At 47.2% G+C, this 18,340-nt stretch overlaps 1 protein-coding gene across 1 annotated transcript; it reads right to left on the reverse strand.

Annotated features, from left to right (window-relative positions):
• Positions 1–14,271: 14,271 nt before the first annotated feature.
• On the reverse strand, positions 14,272–18,287 carry gpx7 (glutathione peroxidase 7). Its single transcript, XM_026323520.1, has 3 exons — positions 18,063–18,287; positions 15,229–15,490; positions 14,272–14,718 (listed from the first exon to the last, which is right to left on the reverse strand). The coding sequence occupies exons 1-3, from the start codon at positions 18,192–18,194 to the stop codon at positions 14,555–14,557; spliced, it is 558 nt and encodes a 185-aa protein (XP_026179305.1). The 5' UTR covers positions 18,195–18,287; the 3' UTR covers positions 14,272–14,554.
• Between the last annotated feature and the right edge of the window lie 53 nt (positions 18,288–18,340).

The raw sequence follows: 18,340 nt of genomic DNA on the forward strand, positions 1-18,340 counted from the left end.
AATAACTACAGCTGTTCCAACAACAACCTCTGCCCTAACAGCAACCACATCTGCTCCAACAACTACAGCTGCCCCAACAACCACAGCTGCCACAACAAAAACAACTACTGCTGTTCCAACCACAACCACTGCCAAAACAACAACTGCTGCCCCAACAACAAGTACTGCTGCTCTGACAACCACATCTGCTCCAAAAACTACAGCTGCCCCAACAACCACAGCTGCCACAACGAAAACAACTATGGCTACCCCAACAACAACCACTGTTGCTCCAACAACTGCTGCCCTAACAACAAGTACTGCTGCTTTGACAACCACAGCTGCTCCAACAACTACAGCTGCCCCAACAACAACCTCTGCCCTAACAGCAACCACGGCTGCCCCCATAACTACTGCTGTTCCAACAACAACCACTGCCCCAACAACTACTGCTGCCCCAACAACAAATACTGCTGCTCTGACAACCACAGCTCCTCCAATAACTACAGCTGTTCCAACAACAACCTCTGCCCTAACAGCAACCACGGCTGCCCCCATAACTACAGCTGCCCCAACAACCACAGCTGACACAACAACAACAACTACTGCTGTTCCAACAACAACCACTGCCAAAACAACAACTGCTGCCCCAACAAGTACTGCTGCTCTGACAACCACAGCTGCCCCAACAAAAACAAGTACCGCTGTTCCAACAACAACCACTGTTGCTCCAACAAATGCTGCCCTAACAACAAGTACTGCTGCTCTGACAACCACAGCTGCTCCAACAACTACAGCTGCCCCAACAACCACAGCTGCCACAACAAAAACAACTACTGCTGTTCCAACAACAACCATTGCCAAAACAACAACTGCTGCCCCAACAACAAATACTGCTGCCCTGACAACCACAGCTCCTCCAATAACTACAGCTGTTCCAACAACAACCTCTGCCCTAACAGCAACCACGGCTGCCCCCATAACTACTGCTGCCCCAACAACAACCACAGCTTCCACAACAAAAACAACTACTGCTGTTCCAACAACAACCACTGCCAAGACAACTACTGCTGCCCCAACAACCACAGCTGCCACAACAAAAACAACTATGGCTACCCCAACAACAACCACTGTTGCTCCAACAACTGCTGCCCCAACAACAAGTACTGCTGCCCCAACAACCACAGCTGCCACAACAAAAACAACTACTGCTGTTCCAACAACAACCACTGCCAAAACAACAACTGCTGCCCCAACAACAAGTACTGCTGCTCTGACAACCACAGCTGCTCCAACAACTACAGCTGCCCCAACAACCACAGCTGCCACAACAAAAACAACTACTGCTGTTCCAACAACAACCTCTGCCCTAACAGCAACCACGGCTGCCCCCACAACTACTGCTGCTCCTACAACAACCACAGCTTCTACAACAAAAACAACTACTGCTGCCCCAACAACAAGTACTGCTGCTCTGACAACCACAGCTCCTCCAATAACTACAGCTGCCCCAACAACCACAGCTGCCACAACAAAAACAACTACTGCTGTTCCAACAACAACCACTGCCAAAACAACAACTGCTGCCCCAACAACAAGTACTGCTGCTCTGACAACCACATCTGCTCCAACAACTACTGCTGCCCCAACAACCACAGCTGCCACAACAAAAACAACTACTGCTGTTCCAACAACAACCACTGCCAAGACAACTACTGCTGCCCCAACAACAAGTACTGCTGCTCTGACAACCACATCTGCTCCAACAACTACAGCTGCCACAACAACCACCGCTGCCACAACAAAAACAACTACTGCTGTTCCAACAACAACCTCTGCCCTAACAGCAACCACGGCTGCCCCCACAACTACTGCTGCTCCAACAACAACCACAGCTGCCACAACAAAAACAACTACTGCTGTTCCAACAACAACCTCTGCCAAAACAACAACTGCTACCCCAACAACAAGTACTGCTGCTCTGACAACCACAGCTGCTCCAACAACTACAGCTGCCCCAACAACCACAGCTGCCACAACAAAAACAACTACTGCTGTTCCAACAACAACCACTGCCAAGACAACAACTGCTGCCCCAACAACAAGTACTGCTGCTCTGACAACCACAGCTGCTCCAACAACTACAGCTGCCCCAACAACCACAGCTGCCACAACAAAAACAACTACTGCTGTTCCAACAACAACCTCTGCCCTAACAGCAACCACGGCTGCCCCCACAACTACTGCTGCTCCTACAACAACCACAGCTTCTACAACAAAAACAACTACTGCTGCCCCAACAACAAGTACTGCTGCTCTGACAACCACATCTGCTCCAACAACTACAGCTGCCCCAACAACCACAGCTGCCACAACAAAAACAACTACTGCTGTTCCAACAACAACCTCTGCCCTAACAGCAACCACGGCTGCCCCCACAACCACAGCTGCTCCAACAACAACCACAGCTGCCACAACAAAAACAACTATGGCTACCTCAACAACCACTGTTGCGCCAACAACTGCTGCCCTAACAACAACCACTGCAGCCCCAACAACAACCACAGCTGCTCCAACAACTACTGCTGCCCCAACAACCACAGCTGCCACAACAAAAACAACTATGGCTACCCCAACAACAACCACTGTTGCTCCAACAACTGCTGCCCTAACAACAACCACAGCTGTCCCAATAACATCCACAGCTGCCACAACAAAAACAACTATGGCTACCCCAACAACAACCACTGTTGCTCCAACAACTGCTGCCCTAACAACAACTAATGCTGCCCCAACAACAACCACTGCTGCCACAACGACTACCCCAACAACTAGTGCTGCTCCAACAACCACTGCCCCAACAACATCTATGGCTGCACCAACAACCCCTCCTGCTGCCCCGACAACAACAACCAAAGCATCTTTAACAACCACTTCTGCTGGCCCAACAACCGTCACCACTGCCCCAACAACAAAAAGCACTTCTGCCCCAACAGCAACAACCATGCCAACACAATCAGCCACAACTAATCCTACAAGTGCAGCCTGCTCTGTCAGACTGGTCATCATCCATCTGCTGCTTGGACTTCTCGTATTCACCTTCTTTTAGAACAGAAACTAAAGATAAATGACCAATGAAGCCACCAAAATATTCTGGAAGCATCTTTAACTGGACTTGGGTTTACTGCTCACTGCTGTCCTTCACAGTTATGGGGGCAACAAAATTCAGTTTCTGGAAAAAAGTGAATGGAGTCCTGGTGAAGCTGAGGTGGGACAAGAAGACAGCACCATAACAAACACAGATACATGTACGCACAACAGTGGGAAACCATCCTTTTACACAGCAAATTCATTTGGTACATATTGTCTGTAGATTTCTCTCCCACACCTCTGTGATATAATATCTGATTTAATTTAATACTGACAATCTCTGAAATAATTGAACTGCACAATGAGAGAGGGGAAATATTCTGTGGTTCATATTTGACATGGACATTAGTTCATCTGATATTTCTTATATGTTGACAGTTAGACAGTACCATCAAATCAAGGTGTTACTAACAATGTTTTGACATCCACTGACATTGACTAGTAAAGAGAAGGAGGTCCTGTGAAACAGAAGGTCCTGACATGCCCTCTCTTCATAGAAAGTATTTGCAGCATGACAGCTAATCCAAATAAACATCATTGCTTATTATAGTACCAGTGGTTTTTATATTACCATATTTTTTATATTACACACACACATGTATAGGCAAACAATACTAATAGATTGGTATATACATACTTAACTGCCAGGAGGCCCATTTTTATGTTTTATTTATTGTTTCTCTGTTTCCTGTGTATTTATCTTTCTTTATGAAGAACTTAGTGTTGCTTGGTTTAGAAATGTCACATATAAATAAACTGTACTTCTAACTTTAACATTCAATGTGACTTTTTTCGTTTTTTCTCTTGTCAAGCTGGTGCTCCTACCTTAGTCACATTTTATTAAATAGATGACAGGAAGCAGCTGCCATAAAGCTTGGTCAGACTTATGGGCAGATTTCCAGGAATGGACAATTTGAAGAAATCCTGTCAGGATTTAGAGTATAGTACAGAAACAGCACCATTAAGAGTCACTAATGATCTGACCCAGCAATATGGCTGTCCAGCAACAGGCCCCATCCAACCTGACAGAGCTTGAGAGGATTTTTAAAGAATAGAAGAAAATCCCCCAACCCAGGGGTGCAAAGCTTGTTGCTTCTTATCCCAAAAGACTGGTGGCTGCAATTACTGTGAAGGGTAATCTAAGTACTGAGTAAAGGGTTTGAATACTTCTGTAAATGTCATATTTCGGTTTTTCCTTTTTCATAAATAAATTTAAACAATTGTAGTGCCTAGAGGAATTCCAAAGAGGAGGTTCTTGAATGTAGTGAAGGAGGACAGGGAGCAGCCCAAAGGAAAAGAAGAATTTAAACAAATGTAGTATCAGGCTGCAACATAACAAAACCAAAAAAGTGAAGGGGGTTTGAATATTTTCTGAACGCACTGTAGGTCTTTTACAAAACATCATAAAATACATGAGAGCAGTCTTTAAGGGGTTTTAACGGTTTAATAGGTACATCCAGACTTTTAATTAAAGATATTAGAATTGTCTTTCCTCTTTTTTTCCTTCTCTTTACAGTTTTGAAGAAAATAAAGTAATTGTATTTTTCATTTATACAATAATTTACCAGGGAAAGTTCTGTTGAAATTAGCATCCTGTTTTACAGTGGTGCCCTGGCTAAGACAGATATGAATTATTTCTCATTCGTCTTTTTTTTCTGGTGGAATGAAACAAAATTGTAAATCAGACTTTGTTGTATCTACAGACAGTGAACTGTAAGAATAAACAGAGGCACTAGTGATAAATAGTGTGCATCCTGATGAACAGGTAAGTACTGTAGGTGAGTTTTTCTGCAGCAGACTGATCATGACTCGTCACTTAACAAATCCAAGTTTTATGTGTAAACTAATTTGAAATGTCCTGGACAAAAATAACTCCAAGTTTTCATAGTAGCACTGGAGGCCAAACTATACTATCTATTACTAGATAAGCTATTTCTGAGGTTTTTAGGCACAAATACAATAACTTTTGTTTTGTCTGAACATAAGATAAAAGTCTGAATATAAGAGTAGAAAAATATTGGTCACCCAGGCCTTTATGTCCTTTAGACATACCTGAAGTCTAGTTAACTGGTTCATTTCACCAGGTTTTATAGATAGACATAGCTGAGTGTCATGTGCGTAACACTGGTAATTAAGAGAGTGCCTCCTAATAGCATTGCCTAAGGGAAGCATGTATAAGGTGAAGAGAATCGGTTCTAGCACAGAACCTTGTGGAACTCCATAACTAACTTTTGTGTGTGTGGAAGGTTCATCATGAACATGAACAAATTCAAATCTATCTAATAAATATGACTGAAACCACTTTGGTGGGCTGTTCCTATATAGTCCCAATCACATGCTCCAGTCTCTGGGCCTAAGAGAAGGTTATCGGTGACTTTTAGCAGTGCTGTTTCTGTACTATGATGTGCTCTAAATCCTGATTGAAAATCTTCAAATTGTTCATTCCTGTGTAAGTGATCACATAGCTGCTTAGCAACAGCTTTTTCAAGGATTTTAAACAAAAAAGATAGGTTGGATACTGGTCTATAATTAGCCAAGACTTCAGGACCAAGACTAGGCGTTTTGAGTAAGGGTTTGATTACTGCAGTCTTAAAAGCCTGAGGTATGTAGGCTGTTACAAGAAAGAAATTGACCAGGTCTATTAAAAGATGTGGTCATTAGGGGCAGGACATCTTTGAGTAGTCTAGTTGGAATGGGGTCTAAGAGACTGTTGGTCTAAGGTACAGGTGGACTGTACCATGGAGCTAGTGTCTTCTGACTCACTACCTTCTTTTTCAGAGAAACCACAGCATCAAGAGTTTCATGTAGAGATGCTGCAGCACTGTCAACAAGATAATCAAGTTGGCAGGGAGTAGGATTGAGGTGGCTGCCCTCTACTGTGATAGCACATGGCATAGGAGTAAATGCTCTGTGATCCATTATAATGTAACGGCTGTGGACTCTCTTTGGAGCTATTCTAGCTATGTGGTCACTGACCCTGAGCTACACGGCTAGCAGGGAGCTAGCAGCTATCGCCAAACTCTTCTTTTAATAGCCGAGAGAAAAAGAGAGCGCTCGGGTCCCATACACCGCACGACCCCGAGTGTCTCTGACAGCTGGAGCGATTGCTTTGGCAAACCAGCAGGAGGCAGTGTTGTCTTTTCACGACTGGTTTATTAAACAGTGAACAAGCAGAATTTGCTCTCCCTCATGCATGCGCTGTCACCGAGCCCCTTTTCCCCACACGTCACTCTAAGTCACGGTGACAGCTACATTTTCCATGACCCAACATGAACATAGCCCAGTTCTCACAACATAACCCAACTTAACTTAAGACAGTAACATTGAACATGACAGAACATAAACAGTGTTAACCGACAACTAACATTTAACAACACCCATAATGCACCTGGCCGTCAACTGCGAATACCGGGTCATTACACAACCCCCCCCAAGAGGGTTAGTGTCCTCACAACCCTAACTCCCTAAAACAAAGTCTGACAAATGTCCCGGCCGGCGTTGCGTACGCCTCGGCCTCCTTGGTGTCCCTCTCCCAGCGCCAGGTTCAGCCCCAAGGCCATCACTGTCTGCTCCAAGGCTGGGAGCAGATAATGGAGCACTCCTTTGAGGTTCATTAGTCTGTTGCTCCAAGGCCAGCGGGTGGTACGGTGCTAACCGGTCCTTATGTAGCACCACTCGCCTGCCTCGCCCAGGCATCCTAACCCGGAAAACCACCTCAGAAATCTGGTCAAGAACCTCCCCAGGTCCTTGCCAGTGTGGAGATAGTTTGGGTGACAACCCCCTCTTCCTCTGGGGGCAGTACACCCACACCTTGTCCCCAGGCCTCAGGGTGGGTCCGTGGGCCCGGTTATCATAAGCCCGCTTTTGTCGGGCTCCAGCGTCCTCTAAAGCCTCCCTGGCCAGTTGGTGGACCGTGCCCAAACGCTCCTTCAGGCGTCTGTAATAGTCCAGTTCTGGTCCACCAGCAATTTCTGGCTCAGGGGGCGCCCCGAACACCAGGTCCACTGGTGTCCGCAGTTCCCTCCCAAACATCAGTGCCGCCGGTGTGCACTGACTCGACTCCTGCACGGCAGTTCTGTACGCCCACAGGACCAGGGGTAGGTGCCGGTCCCAGTCTCTCTGATGCTGACTGGTCAGGATGGCAAGCTGAGTGGCCAGGGTGCGGTTAAACCGCTCAACCAGTCCGTCACTTTGAGGGTGGAGGGGAGTGGTTCTGGTTTTCCTCACGCCCAACCGCTGGCACACTTCCCCAAATACCCTACTCTCAAAGTTCCTCCCCTGATCACTATGGAGTTCTTCTGGTACTCCAAACCGGGTGAACATTTCGTCCACCAACGTCTGTGCCGATGTAGCAGCACTCTGATCCGGCACCGCATACGCCTCTGGCCACTTTGTAAAGTAGTCCATAGCGACCAAGACGAAGCGGTTGCCGGCGTCAGTGACGGGGAACGGACCCAGGATGTCCACCCCGATCCTCTCCATAGGTGCCCCAACCAAGTACTGCTGCAGTGGCGCTTGAGAGCGTTGGCTGGGTCCCTTCTGCGCTGTGCAGATATCACAGCAGTGGACGTATACCTCCGCGTCTTGTCGGCACCCCGGCCAGTAGAATCGCTGCCTCATCCGTCGCACCGTCTTCGCATTCCCAAAATGGCCGGCCCCAGCGGCCCCGTGCACCCAGCCGAGGACCTCCGGCCGCAGAGCACGGGGAACCAGGAGCTGCAGCCGATCATTCCCCTCTCCAGGTGCTCGCCACCGCCTGTAGATCACCCCGCGGTGGAGCTCCAGGTTGTTCCACTGTGAGTGCAGCAGCTTAACCTCGGGCCCCTGGGACGACACGGCCGGCCAGTCCGGGCGTGCCCCGGCCTCCAACCAGCCCTTCACCTTTTCCAGTACTGGATCAGATGCCTGCTGCTGTTTCAGACGTTCAACGGTGAATGGCTCCCTCGCCTCACCGACACCACTTGGTTCAGCTGCCGCCACCACCGGCCCCAAATCTCGCTCCTCCAGGCGCTTACAGTACCTGCACTCATCCACCAGACAAGGTCGTCTGGAGAGAGCGTCCGCATTGGCATGTTGCCGCCCTGGTCGGTGCTGGACCTCGAAATCGTACTCCTGGAGAATCTCCAACCACCTGGCCACCTGACCCTCAGGCTGGCGGAAATTCAGCATCCAAGTGAGGCTGGCATGATCAGTCCTCAGCACAAACCTGGTGCCCAGAAGATAAGGCCTAAAGTGGCGGACTGCCAAGATCACTGCCAGCAGCTCTCGCCGGGTGACGCAATAGTTCCTCTCTGGGCGGCTGAGGCTACAGCTGTAATAGGCCAGTACCCGTTCTCCAGCCTCCCCTTTCTGGGAGAGCACGGCCCCGACCCCCATGCCGCTAGCGTCCGTGTCCAACAGGAAAGGTTGATTGAGGTCAGGGTATTCCAGGACAGGAGCGTCAACAAGGGCGGCCTTCAGTTGCTGGAAGGCCGCTGTACAGTCCTCAGACCACTCGAACCGCTGGCCTTTATTTGTCAGCTGATGCAAGGGGGCGGCGATGGATGAGAAATCCTTGACAAACCTCCGATAATAGGAGGCCAATCCCAGGAAACTCCTTAACTCGGCAATGTTGGACGGTGGGGGCCAGTCCCTCACCATGGCCACCTTTGCCGGGTCAGTAGCCACCCCTCTCTCGCTTACCACGTGCCCCAGGAATTGTGTCTGGCGAGCCAGCAGATTGCATTTGGCTGGATTCAACCGCAACCCAGCTTTACGGATGGCCATAAAAACCTCCCGTACATTGCGGAGGGCCTGCTCGAAATCCTTGGCATGAACGAGCAGGTCGTCCAGGTAGACCACACAGCGGGTACGGGGAATGTCTTTAAGGACCCGCTCCATCAGCCTTTCGAAGGTGGCCGGGGCATTACACAGTCCAAAAGGCATCACCGTGAACTGCCATAGTCCTTGTCCAATGGTGAATGCGGTCTTAGGCCGGGCCTCCGCTGCCAGTTCGACTTGCCAGTACCCACTGCGCAAATCCAACGAGCTGAACCAGCAGGAACCAGCCACATAGTCCAACGCATCATCGATGCGTGGCAGCGGGTACGAGTCTTTGCGGGTGACCGCATTCAACTGCCGATAGTCGACACAGGGTCGCCACCCCCCTGTTTTCTTCCGCACCATGACCATCGGTGCGGCCCAGGGGCTGTCTGATGGCTCTATAACCCCATTGGTTGCCATTTCCTGAATCAGTTCCTCAGCAGCTTGACGTTTAGCAAGGGGCAGTCGGTGAGGGCGTAAACGAATGGGGGCAGCAGAACCAGTGTCGATGTGGTGTTGCACCAGTGTTGTTCTAGTGCAGTCCTCCTCTCTGGCTGCAAATATGTCCACAAACTCTCTCAGCAAGCATCGCAGCTGCTCTTGCTGTGATGTGTCCAGGTGATCACTGCTCCGCTGCCCCAGCTCTTCCACCGCAGCGATGGTCTCAGGTGACAGAGGGGCGGCTGAGCCACGTTGAGGCAGTGGCTGAGACGCCCTGGACCGAACGGTGCTACTCCCTTGAGACCCTCCTCGTGTCTCTGCCATACTTGTGGGGCGGCTGGGGCTCGGCTCCTGTGAGCCCTGATGGCTTTGCAGGGGTTGAGAGGCAGCCGGCTCTCCATGTCGCCCCCGGTACAGTTGGAGCCATGTGGTCCCGTTACCGAGGCAGAGGGCAGCCCCCGGGACATCAACGCATGCCCTCCAACGGGCCAATAAGTCCAACCCCAGGATGCATTCATCCCTAATGTCCGCGAGCCAGAACTCGTGGCTCACCTTGCTCGACCCTGCCGCCACCAACAGCTGTTTCTTTCCTGGCATGAGTGTCTTTTCCCCCGTGACGGTGTACAGGGCCGTCTCGGTGGGAGTCCAGTCCCCTGGCAGAGGACCAACAGTTTCTGGCAATAGTCCTCTCCGTAACAAACAAATGGTGGATCCCGTATCCACCAGGGCACGGCAGGGCCGCCCATCAATCACACAGTCCAGGTACAGTCCCTGGGTAGGCCCGCAGCGCCCCACCGTTGGGTAGTCATTGCAGAGAGGAGCGGATAACTGGGGTGAGGGTCCCCTCACTGCCTCGCCCCATGGTCGTTTCCCGCTGGTGATGTTCTCAGAGGCCGGGGGCTAGGGGCAGGGCAGTCCCTAGCAATGTGACCGGGTTCCCCGCACCGGAAACAACAGTCTGATCTTGGCTTCCGGCGGTAGGCCGCTGCTGGCTGAGCTCGGCTGGCTTCCTCCTCTCTCAATTGGACTGCATCCACCTCTCGCTCGACCGCTCTTGTTAGCTGGCGTTGAGGCAGAGGTCGACGCATCGCTGGGTCCTCCTGCAGCACCTCTTCTGCTCGCTCAGCCTCCCCCAGCGCTTCGTCCAGGTCTCGGGGGGACGACAGGCGAACATGCTGCCTAAGTCTTTCTGGTGTGAGACCCCGCAGAAAGGCGTGGAGGCTCAGTTCTTCCCTTGCTGCACTCGGGAAGGTGGGGTAGCCCCTCCGGACGTAGAGACGGAGGTCAGAAGCAAAAGAGCCCACACTCTCCCCCTCACGTCGGCGTCGATTGGCCAGCTCCTCTCTGCTCTGCTCGGCGGAGGTTCTCTGTCCGAAGCGACGGTTGAGGGCGGTGGTCAGGGCTTGGAAGTCGCGCTGTTCATCAGGAGACAGATCGACGAGGGCCTGGAGTGCCGGTCCTTCCAAGGCAAGTGCCATGTGAGTCGCCGTCTCTTCTTGGCTCCACCCGTTGTGGAGGGCGGCCAGCTTGACCTGTGCCAAGTAAGGTTCCAGCGGCGTCATCCCGCTGTACCGCTGCAACTTTGCGGCCGATCGGGCGGGGGGACCCAACTGGCTGTTGGCTTGGGGTAGCAGTGCAGCTACTGGAGTTTCGCCGTGGTAAGGGGCCTGGTACACCATCCGAGGGACACTGTTTCCATCAGGTTGGCGTAGCTCCCTGTCCCTCTGCCCAGTCTCACCCGTTAAGCGCTCCAGCAACATGCTGTTCTCCCAAATGGCGCGCTCTAATTCGCCTATAGCTGGCTCCATTACGGTGTCTTCTAGTCACCTTCGAAATCCCACTTCTGACACCAATGTAACGGCTGTGGACTCTCTTTGGAGCTATTCTAGCTATGTGGTCACTGACCCTGAGCTACACGGCTAGCAGGGAGCTAGCAGCTATCGCCAAACTCTTCTTTTAATAGCCGAGAGAAAAAGAGAGCGCTCGGGTCCCATACACCGCACGACCCCGAGTGTCTCTGACAGCTGGAGCGATTGCTTTGGCAAACCAGCAGGAGGCAGTGTTGTCTTTTCACGACTGGTTTATTAAACAGTGAACAAGCAGAATTTGCTCTCCCTCATGCATGCGCTGTCACCGAGCCCCTTTTCCCCACACGTCACTCTAAGTCACGGTGACAGCTACATTTTCCATGACCCAACATGAACATAGCCCAGTTCTCACAACATAACCCAACTTAACTTAAGACAGTAACATTGAACATGACAGAACATAAACAGTGTTAACCGACAACTAACATTTAACAACACCCATAATGCACCTGGCCGTCAACTGCGAATACCGGGTCATTACAATAATAAACCCCTAAGTTATTACAGACCCGTCAGACAAAAGACGATTTGGGGGAAATACTATTAAAATGTTAGGTTTTTATGAAAACCTCCTCTTGTGTTAACTTCTTGTGGCATGTCGGTGTGCAGCTTACCTGTCAGGAGGTGGGTGGTGGGTGACAAAGCCTATAAAGTGTACTGGGTGGTCTGCTCGCTCCACGCACCTGTCCTGTGAGCTGCTGACTGGCCACTTGTTTGGACCACGCTTTCTGATTAAGTGTCGAAAACTCTGTCTCGGCGTCTTGGCTCGTAACTTGAGGTAAGTCAGCTCGTTATTCCACCGTCTGTTCTCGGGCTTTCATGCCGTGGCTGATCCTGAGTTTGGGACTTAGCGGTGGTTTCCTTGCGCCCCCCTCCCGGTGCACGTGATTACCGGCAGGTAAAGACGCCAAAACTTCATTTGTGTTCCCACATTGTTTATTAAGATCTGTGCAATACTGTGGGTCAGATTTGGAAATGAATTGACTTTAAATGTATTTTGACATCCATTGGGCCTCTGGCATGTTAATTATTGCTATTAAATAAATCATTCATCTGTCACTGTTAGTCTGAATCTCTTCTTTTCTCTCTTTATGTCTAAATTCTCCCGAGGCTCCATGCTCCCAGGGGGCGTTGTTAGTCCTATTTATTCAAATTCAGCGATTCCTAATACCACCCTCTCCCCACATTCTGCTTGATCTCATTTAGATGCTCATTGAGCAGGGGAAACTACAGAGAAGCGGTTCAGAGTGAGTGCGTTTTCTTTTGCGTGCGTGTCTTTTGCTAAAATATTTTAAATAAATTATTTCCAGAATATGTCATGGACTCATTACCCCTTTTTTCTGTCTGTCATGCCTCTTGGCCATTTGACATTATTACACCACTTACCAAGTAGGTTATATGATACTGAACAACAGTAAGTGGTGCAAAACCTTCTCTAACTGTCACATGAGGAGCTGCAGTGTTTATGCTGATGGCATTGCCCTTATTTAGTACCTGAAATGCAGATTTTTCTTGTTGAACAGAATGTTCTTGGCTTTGAAAGGAATATTATCATGAATAATAAAGAGTGTAATTATTTCAAAATAAGAGGGTGTGCCAGCAGGTGCAGCAAGCCCAGCCCAGCCCAGCCCAGCCCAGCCCCGCCACAACTGTACAATATCAAGAAATCCAGAGGTTTCACTGTGACTCACTGAAATGCAGCTATCTAAGGACAATTATGACTAGCAGTCAATGTCTTTGTCAGACATATTAATACAGTTGAGATCAGGCTGAACAAGATCCATCTAGGCATTAGCTACATCTGTGTTTATGCACGCCAAAGGCACGCCAAAGTGACATAATCACAAGGCACACCTGTATTTATATCCACTTTATAATGTGTTAGCACTGTCAATCCATAAACATTCATTTTTATTTACTAATGCTAAATAAAATATGACCCATATTAACTATAAAACATTGAACAAAATCTTTCAATAATATATTTGAAACTTCAAATCAGCACCACAATGACTTAAACCAGACAGGTCTCAATATTAAAACCTAATGGAACTGAATAGAGGGAGAGATGATGGGGTATCTCCAGGTATAAACCAGTTCAATTTAAGACTTTCAATGACATTTAATACCAAACCTGTGATACAGGCTACTAACAGTTAAAATATACTCCATTCAAGTAAACACTGCCAAAATGATCAGTAAAGTAGGAGCTTAGGAAGTTTATCTAAAGGTATTAAATATGTAAGGAAGCAAAACACATAAAACTATGTTGATATCACCTGCTGCTCACCACATCACTATGACTTTACTTGTGCAAATATTTTAGAATGTGACTCAGACTGTTTAGATTAGGCTGAAGTGCAAAATGCAAACCATGTCTGAACATTGAATATATTGCATGTAGTGTTGATATCATGTGGTAAAGTATCCAGGCCGTTACAGACTAGGTGAAGGACAGCAGTTTACAGCTGACACTCATTAGCAGCAAAGCCTGTCTCATTATATAGAGATTTGACAAAGACAATAATACAGTGACAGTAACACTGAGCACAAACAAGAAATGGCATTAAATTGTGGAATGCAGTTGGGCACGGCGCAGTACAGGGGTGGAGCTCACACTCCACCTGCATTGTGCTTGTACCAAAACATTCAGCCTTGTGACGCCTAAATGACTTAGAGCCGGCCGCACTCAAACTGCTCATTTCGCAAGAGCAACGCTTCCATATTTATAACTCAATGGCAGCTTTGTCTGCAGAGATAAGAAATCAACTGCGCTCTCCACTCCACCATTACAAACCTGGAAATGCTCTTCACTAAGATTTTCTTATGGAGCACCCTCAAACTGTCAAGCCAGTCCTTCACACACCTTCCACCCTCATGCATAAACACGGGTGCTGCACAAGTATCCATTTATGGGTGCCCAAAGAAGCACTTACAGCTGTTAACCAGTACATTAATTTGCCACTTGCTCTTCATCAAAAACATTATTTGTGTTCTCAAAATGTGTATTAAATAAAAACTTTGAACAAACTGAGTATCACAGTAAATGTTTATTGGACAAGTTTGAATGAAAAAAGAAATCAAACATCACTAGCAGAAACTGGAGCTCTTTGGCTCACACCTTTCATATGTCAGAGCCCTGATGCAAAACCTGACACTGGCTTCAAAATCATAGTGGTGTTTCGTCAGTGCTTTCAGAAAGAAACTAGAATTTGCTTTGTGATTTGATTTGTGCATCCACTTGGTTCATGTAGCAGTGAATTTAAACTACATACTGCAGAACACTGTGTAGTGAAAGGCCCTAAATCAAGGAGTTAAAGCTCTTCTTTCTTCTTTAAGATTATCTGTCGCACCATTTCAGCTATTTTGGGTCGGATTTCTTTAACTGAAACCTTTGGTCCCCATGCATCCTCCACTTTGCCATTTACATTAATTAGATACTTCCAGAAATTCCAGTCAGGTTCTTTTCCAGAGGATTCTGCACAGAAAGAGAAATAAAGTCAATTTAAATCAATTCCAGTAAAATCCACAGTGATGTTTGCCAAAGTAGGTAGTTCAACATTTTGAGAAACATGATTAAATGTCTTTTTCCTCCTTCCAACCCTGCTTGTTTTCTTTTCTTTAGCTCTTCTTTTTCTTATCCTCTTGCTTTTCTTTCTTCCTTTCATCAATATTTCATGCTTATCCGATGTTCTTTCCTTCTCTTCTACCTTTCTAGTCTTTTTTTCTATCCTCTAACACTGTTGTTCCTATTTTAATTTTACATTATCTGATTTTGTAACAACAGATTTTGTCCAAACAAGATTTTCCTTTTGTTACTGATATTTATGGAACTGTTGTTACACATTTTATATATTGAGATGTTTTTGTAAGTAAATAAGGGTCAGTCTTACGTTTAACACGGTGAGATCACTTTGAGTCCCTTGTTGTCTTCCCGGTGTTTAAGTCAATACAGAAAACACCATCACCAACACCACATCTCACTCACCAGCAAGGTACTTGTAGACATTGTTGGCTCCAATTCCGACCACAGAGATTTTACTGAACAGAGGAAAGGAGACGCCGTAGACTCTGCGCACAAAGCTGTCAATCTCCTTGTCACTACCAGGCTCCTGCTGCCCAAACTGGTTGCAGGGGAAGGCCAGTACGTTGAAGTGGTACGGCCCGAAATCCCGCTGTAGTTGCTGCAGATCTTTGTAGTGTTCCTCCGTGAAGCCACACTCACTGGCTACGTTCACCACCAGTGACACCTAAAGCCACAGATACACAGTTTAACACTAAAGCAACATGGGCTTTATCCATCCTTCTTTTATCTACCACTAATCCTGGTGCACCCAGGGGCCTGGAGCCAATCCCAGCATGCAATGCGTGAGAGGTGGTCCTACCCTGGACAGATCAGCTGTCTATCACAGGGCTGACACACAGAAAGAGTCGAGAACTCACACTCACAATCACAACTATGCCTATAAGCAATTTACTTAGTCTAATCTCAACCTGCATGTATTTGGGCTGTGGGAAGAGAGAAAATCCACACAGAGAGGCCTCAGGATTCGAATCCAGAACTGCCCATAGGGGTTATGCTCATATCTTTATTCAAGAGCACCATGTTTTCATTTGAAGGCACATTTCTTGATTACATGTTCAAAATTGGTCTTGTTTATTCTCTACAGCAGGGGTCTCCAACCCTGGTCCTCAAGCGTTACTGTCCTGCCTGTTTTCCAGATGTCCCTGCCCTACACACTCCTGATTACCTGGATCAGGTGTGTTCAGCCAATCAGAAACTGGAAGGGCAGGGATACTTGTAAAACCTGCAGGACAGTAGCTCTCGCGGACCAGGGTTGAAGACCACCACTCTAAAGCATGTCCTCACTCTGTTCATGCTCGAAACTGAGTGTGCTGTCGGATAAAATATAAATCTGCTTGGACACACTTCCTGTGCTCACACTTAAGTCCTCCTCCTCGCACTCACAAAACCCCTGCTCTGGCCAATAAGAAGCCAGTTACGGTGTAGACCAATAAAATTACTTTGAACTAGCCCCACCTGTATGTGTATGGGCACATCTGTACCTACCTCAGGTAAAGTATCACACCACTGTCAATTCATTTTATTTGTATAGTGCCAAATCACAATACCATCATCTCAAGGCTCTTTACAAACAGAAACCCAACAAACCAAATGCCAGTTACATTTCATTTACAGTGAAATCTCTTCCCTCCTACTGCTCACAGGTTGTATATAAAAATATATATATGATTTTTTTAGTTGTGTGGAAAACTGGACCCAGAGAATCACTGATATGTTTGCTTGAAAAAATGATTACATAATAAATTACCAACATTTTTGTTGACAGATTTTGTGCTGTCTGAGTAACTTACACAACTTCAGCACCAGACGGACATGAATCTTTATCCGAAGTGTAATTCAGACAAAAACATTTTCGAGCAATTAGATGTTGTATGTCAGGTCAGGTCACTGTCTTTATTACCTTTTGATCTTCAGTGTTAGTACAGAGGTTGTTGGACACAGGAACCGTCGAGCATGTTAGTGCAAGTTACTACCTGTTAGAGCTTCATGCTTCAGCTGCCAGTCAATTGGGAAGGGACAGCAGCTTGTCACTGCAAGCATAAGCACATGCACCGCCTTCTCGGTCCGACTGCAGACTAACGGGGTGATGATCCCACGATTTAGTGCTGACATCTACTGTTAAGATGAAGTAATTCCAAACGTGCTGTGAAATGAACCACTGGCCTGTTCAGTAGGTTAAAATTAATACCAAACCTGATAAAACCTGTGAGTGACGAGGTCTGAGAGGTCTGATCTGCTTTTTTTTTATTATTTAGATTTCATTTTATTCTCTCATAAATAAGATTATATTATATTATATTATACTAACACTGTACATTTGTCATCCATCTGCTGTGATCATGTCCAATACTGTGTTATAAGGTGGATCACATCAGTGCAATATACTGTGGTCACTTTACCTGGTATTTATTTATCCATCCATAGATGTCCATATACTGTACACACTTATAGTTTCTGTAGCTTTATAGTTTTATTCCACTTAGTATTTTTTATATTTTTAATTTCTTATTTATGTCACACTCTGCTGTGTGCTTGTACTTTGCTGTTGCCACAATGCAGTTTCCCCATTGTGGGACAAATAAAGGTTTTCTTATCTTATATTATTTTTAAAATGTGAGATAGAAAATCTTTATAATATGAAGTAAATCTCTAGTCATATTAATACTATTTCTCTATATTTCTATTTTTCTGTATGCTTTATACAAATATTTTTAAAGATATAGATCCATTTCTAGCCCTGTCTGTAGCCACAATCACACAATGAAGACAAAGAAATCCCTGTACCTGAAATGACCATTTGCTGACCCTAAACAGAGCCATTGTTTCCATCTTACAAACCCTGTATAGGGGGTACCTTATCAGACTGAGGCACCACATTACCCTGCCAGGTTAAACTGTTACATGCAAACAGTGGGAGGTCACTGAATGTCTCAAACTGGGAAATCTGCGCAGTCCCAGCAGCGCATTAAGACTAATCCAATGATCCGTACCTCGTTTGAATGAAAAGTTTATGGCGCTCCTGCAGCTGCAGGGGCTCTGCAGGCCTCTTGCCACGTAGGCTTTATGGTGGGACATCCCCAGGAGCCGCAGCGCTGTGTTAGTTACATCTACAGACAGTGGGGGAAGTGAAAAGTACAACAGGCTCATGCAACAGTCATTCGTGCAACGGGCTGACATGCAGAAACTGCGTCCACTAAAGACGTGGCTGCAGAAATTGGCATGTTCGGCTGACTTACCGAACCCCGGTACTTTTCCAGGGACACCAACTTGCCCCTGCTGTTTACTACTTTAAAAGTGTACAAGTCTTTCTGTTTGCTCTCGGTCAGGATGAAGAAGGCCAGTAACACGGTCAGCACCCCGGGAAGCATCTTTACGCTTAAACTGAGCACAAACAGCGGAGAAGCTTCTTCTAACTCCTCCGGATCTCCGTCCCGGACAACACCGGCAATCAAGTTACAGACGGGGGGAGGACAACACTTCCGGCGACACTCAGTGTCAAAACAAAACCCCATAT

This window comes from Mastacembelus armatus, chromosome 4 (genome assembly GCF_900324485.2).
Source record: "Mastacembelus armatus chromosome 4, fMasArm1.2, whole genome shotgun sequence".
NCBI lineage: Eukaryota > Metazoa > Chordata > Actinopteri > Synbranchiformes > Mastacembelidae > Mastacembelus > Mastacembelus armatus.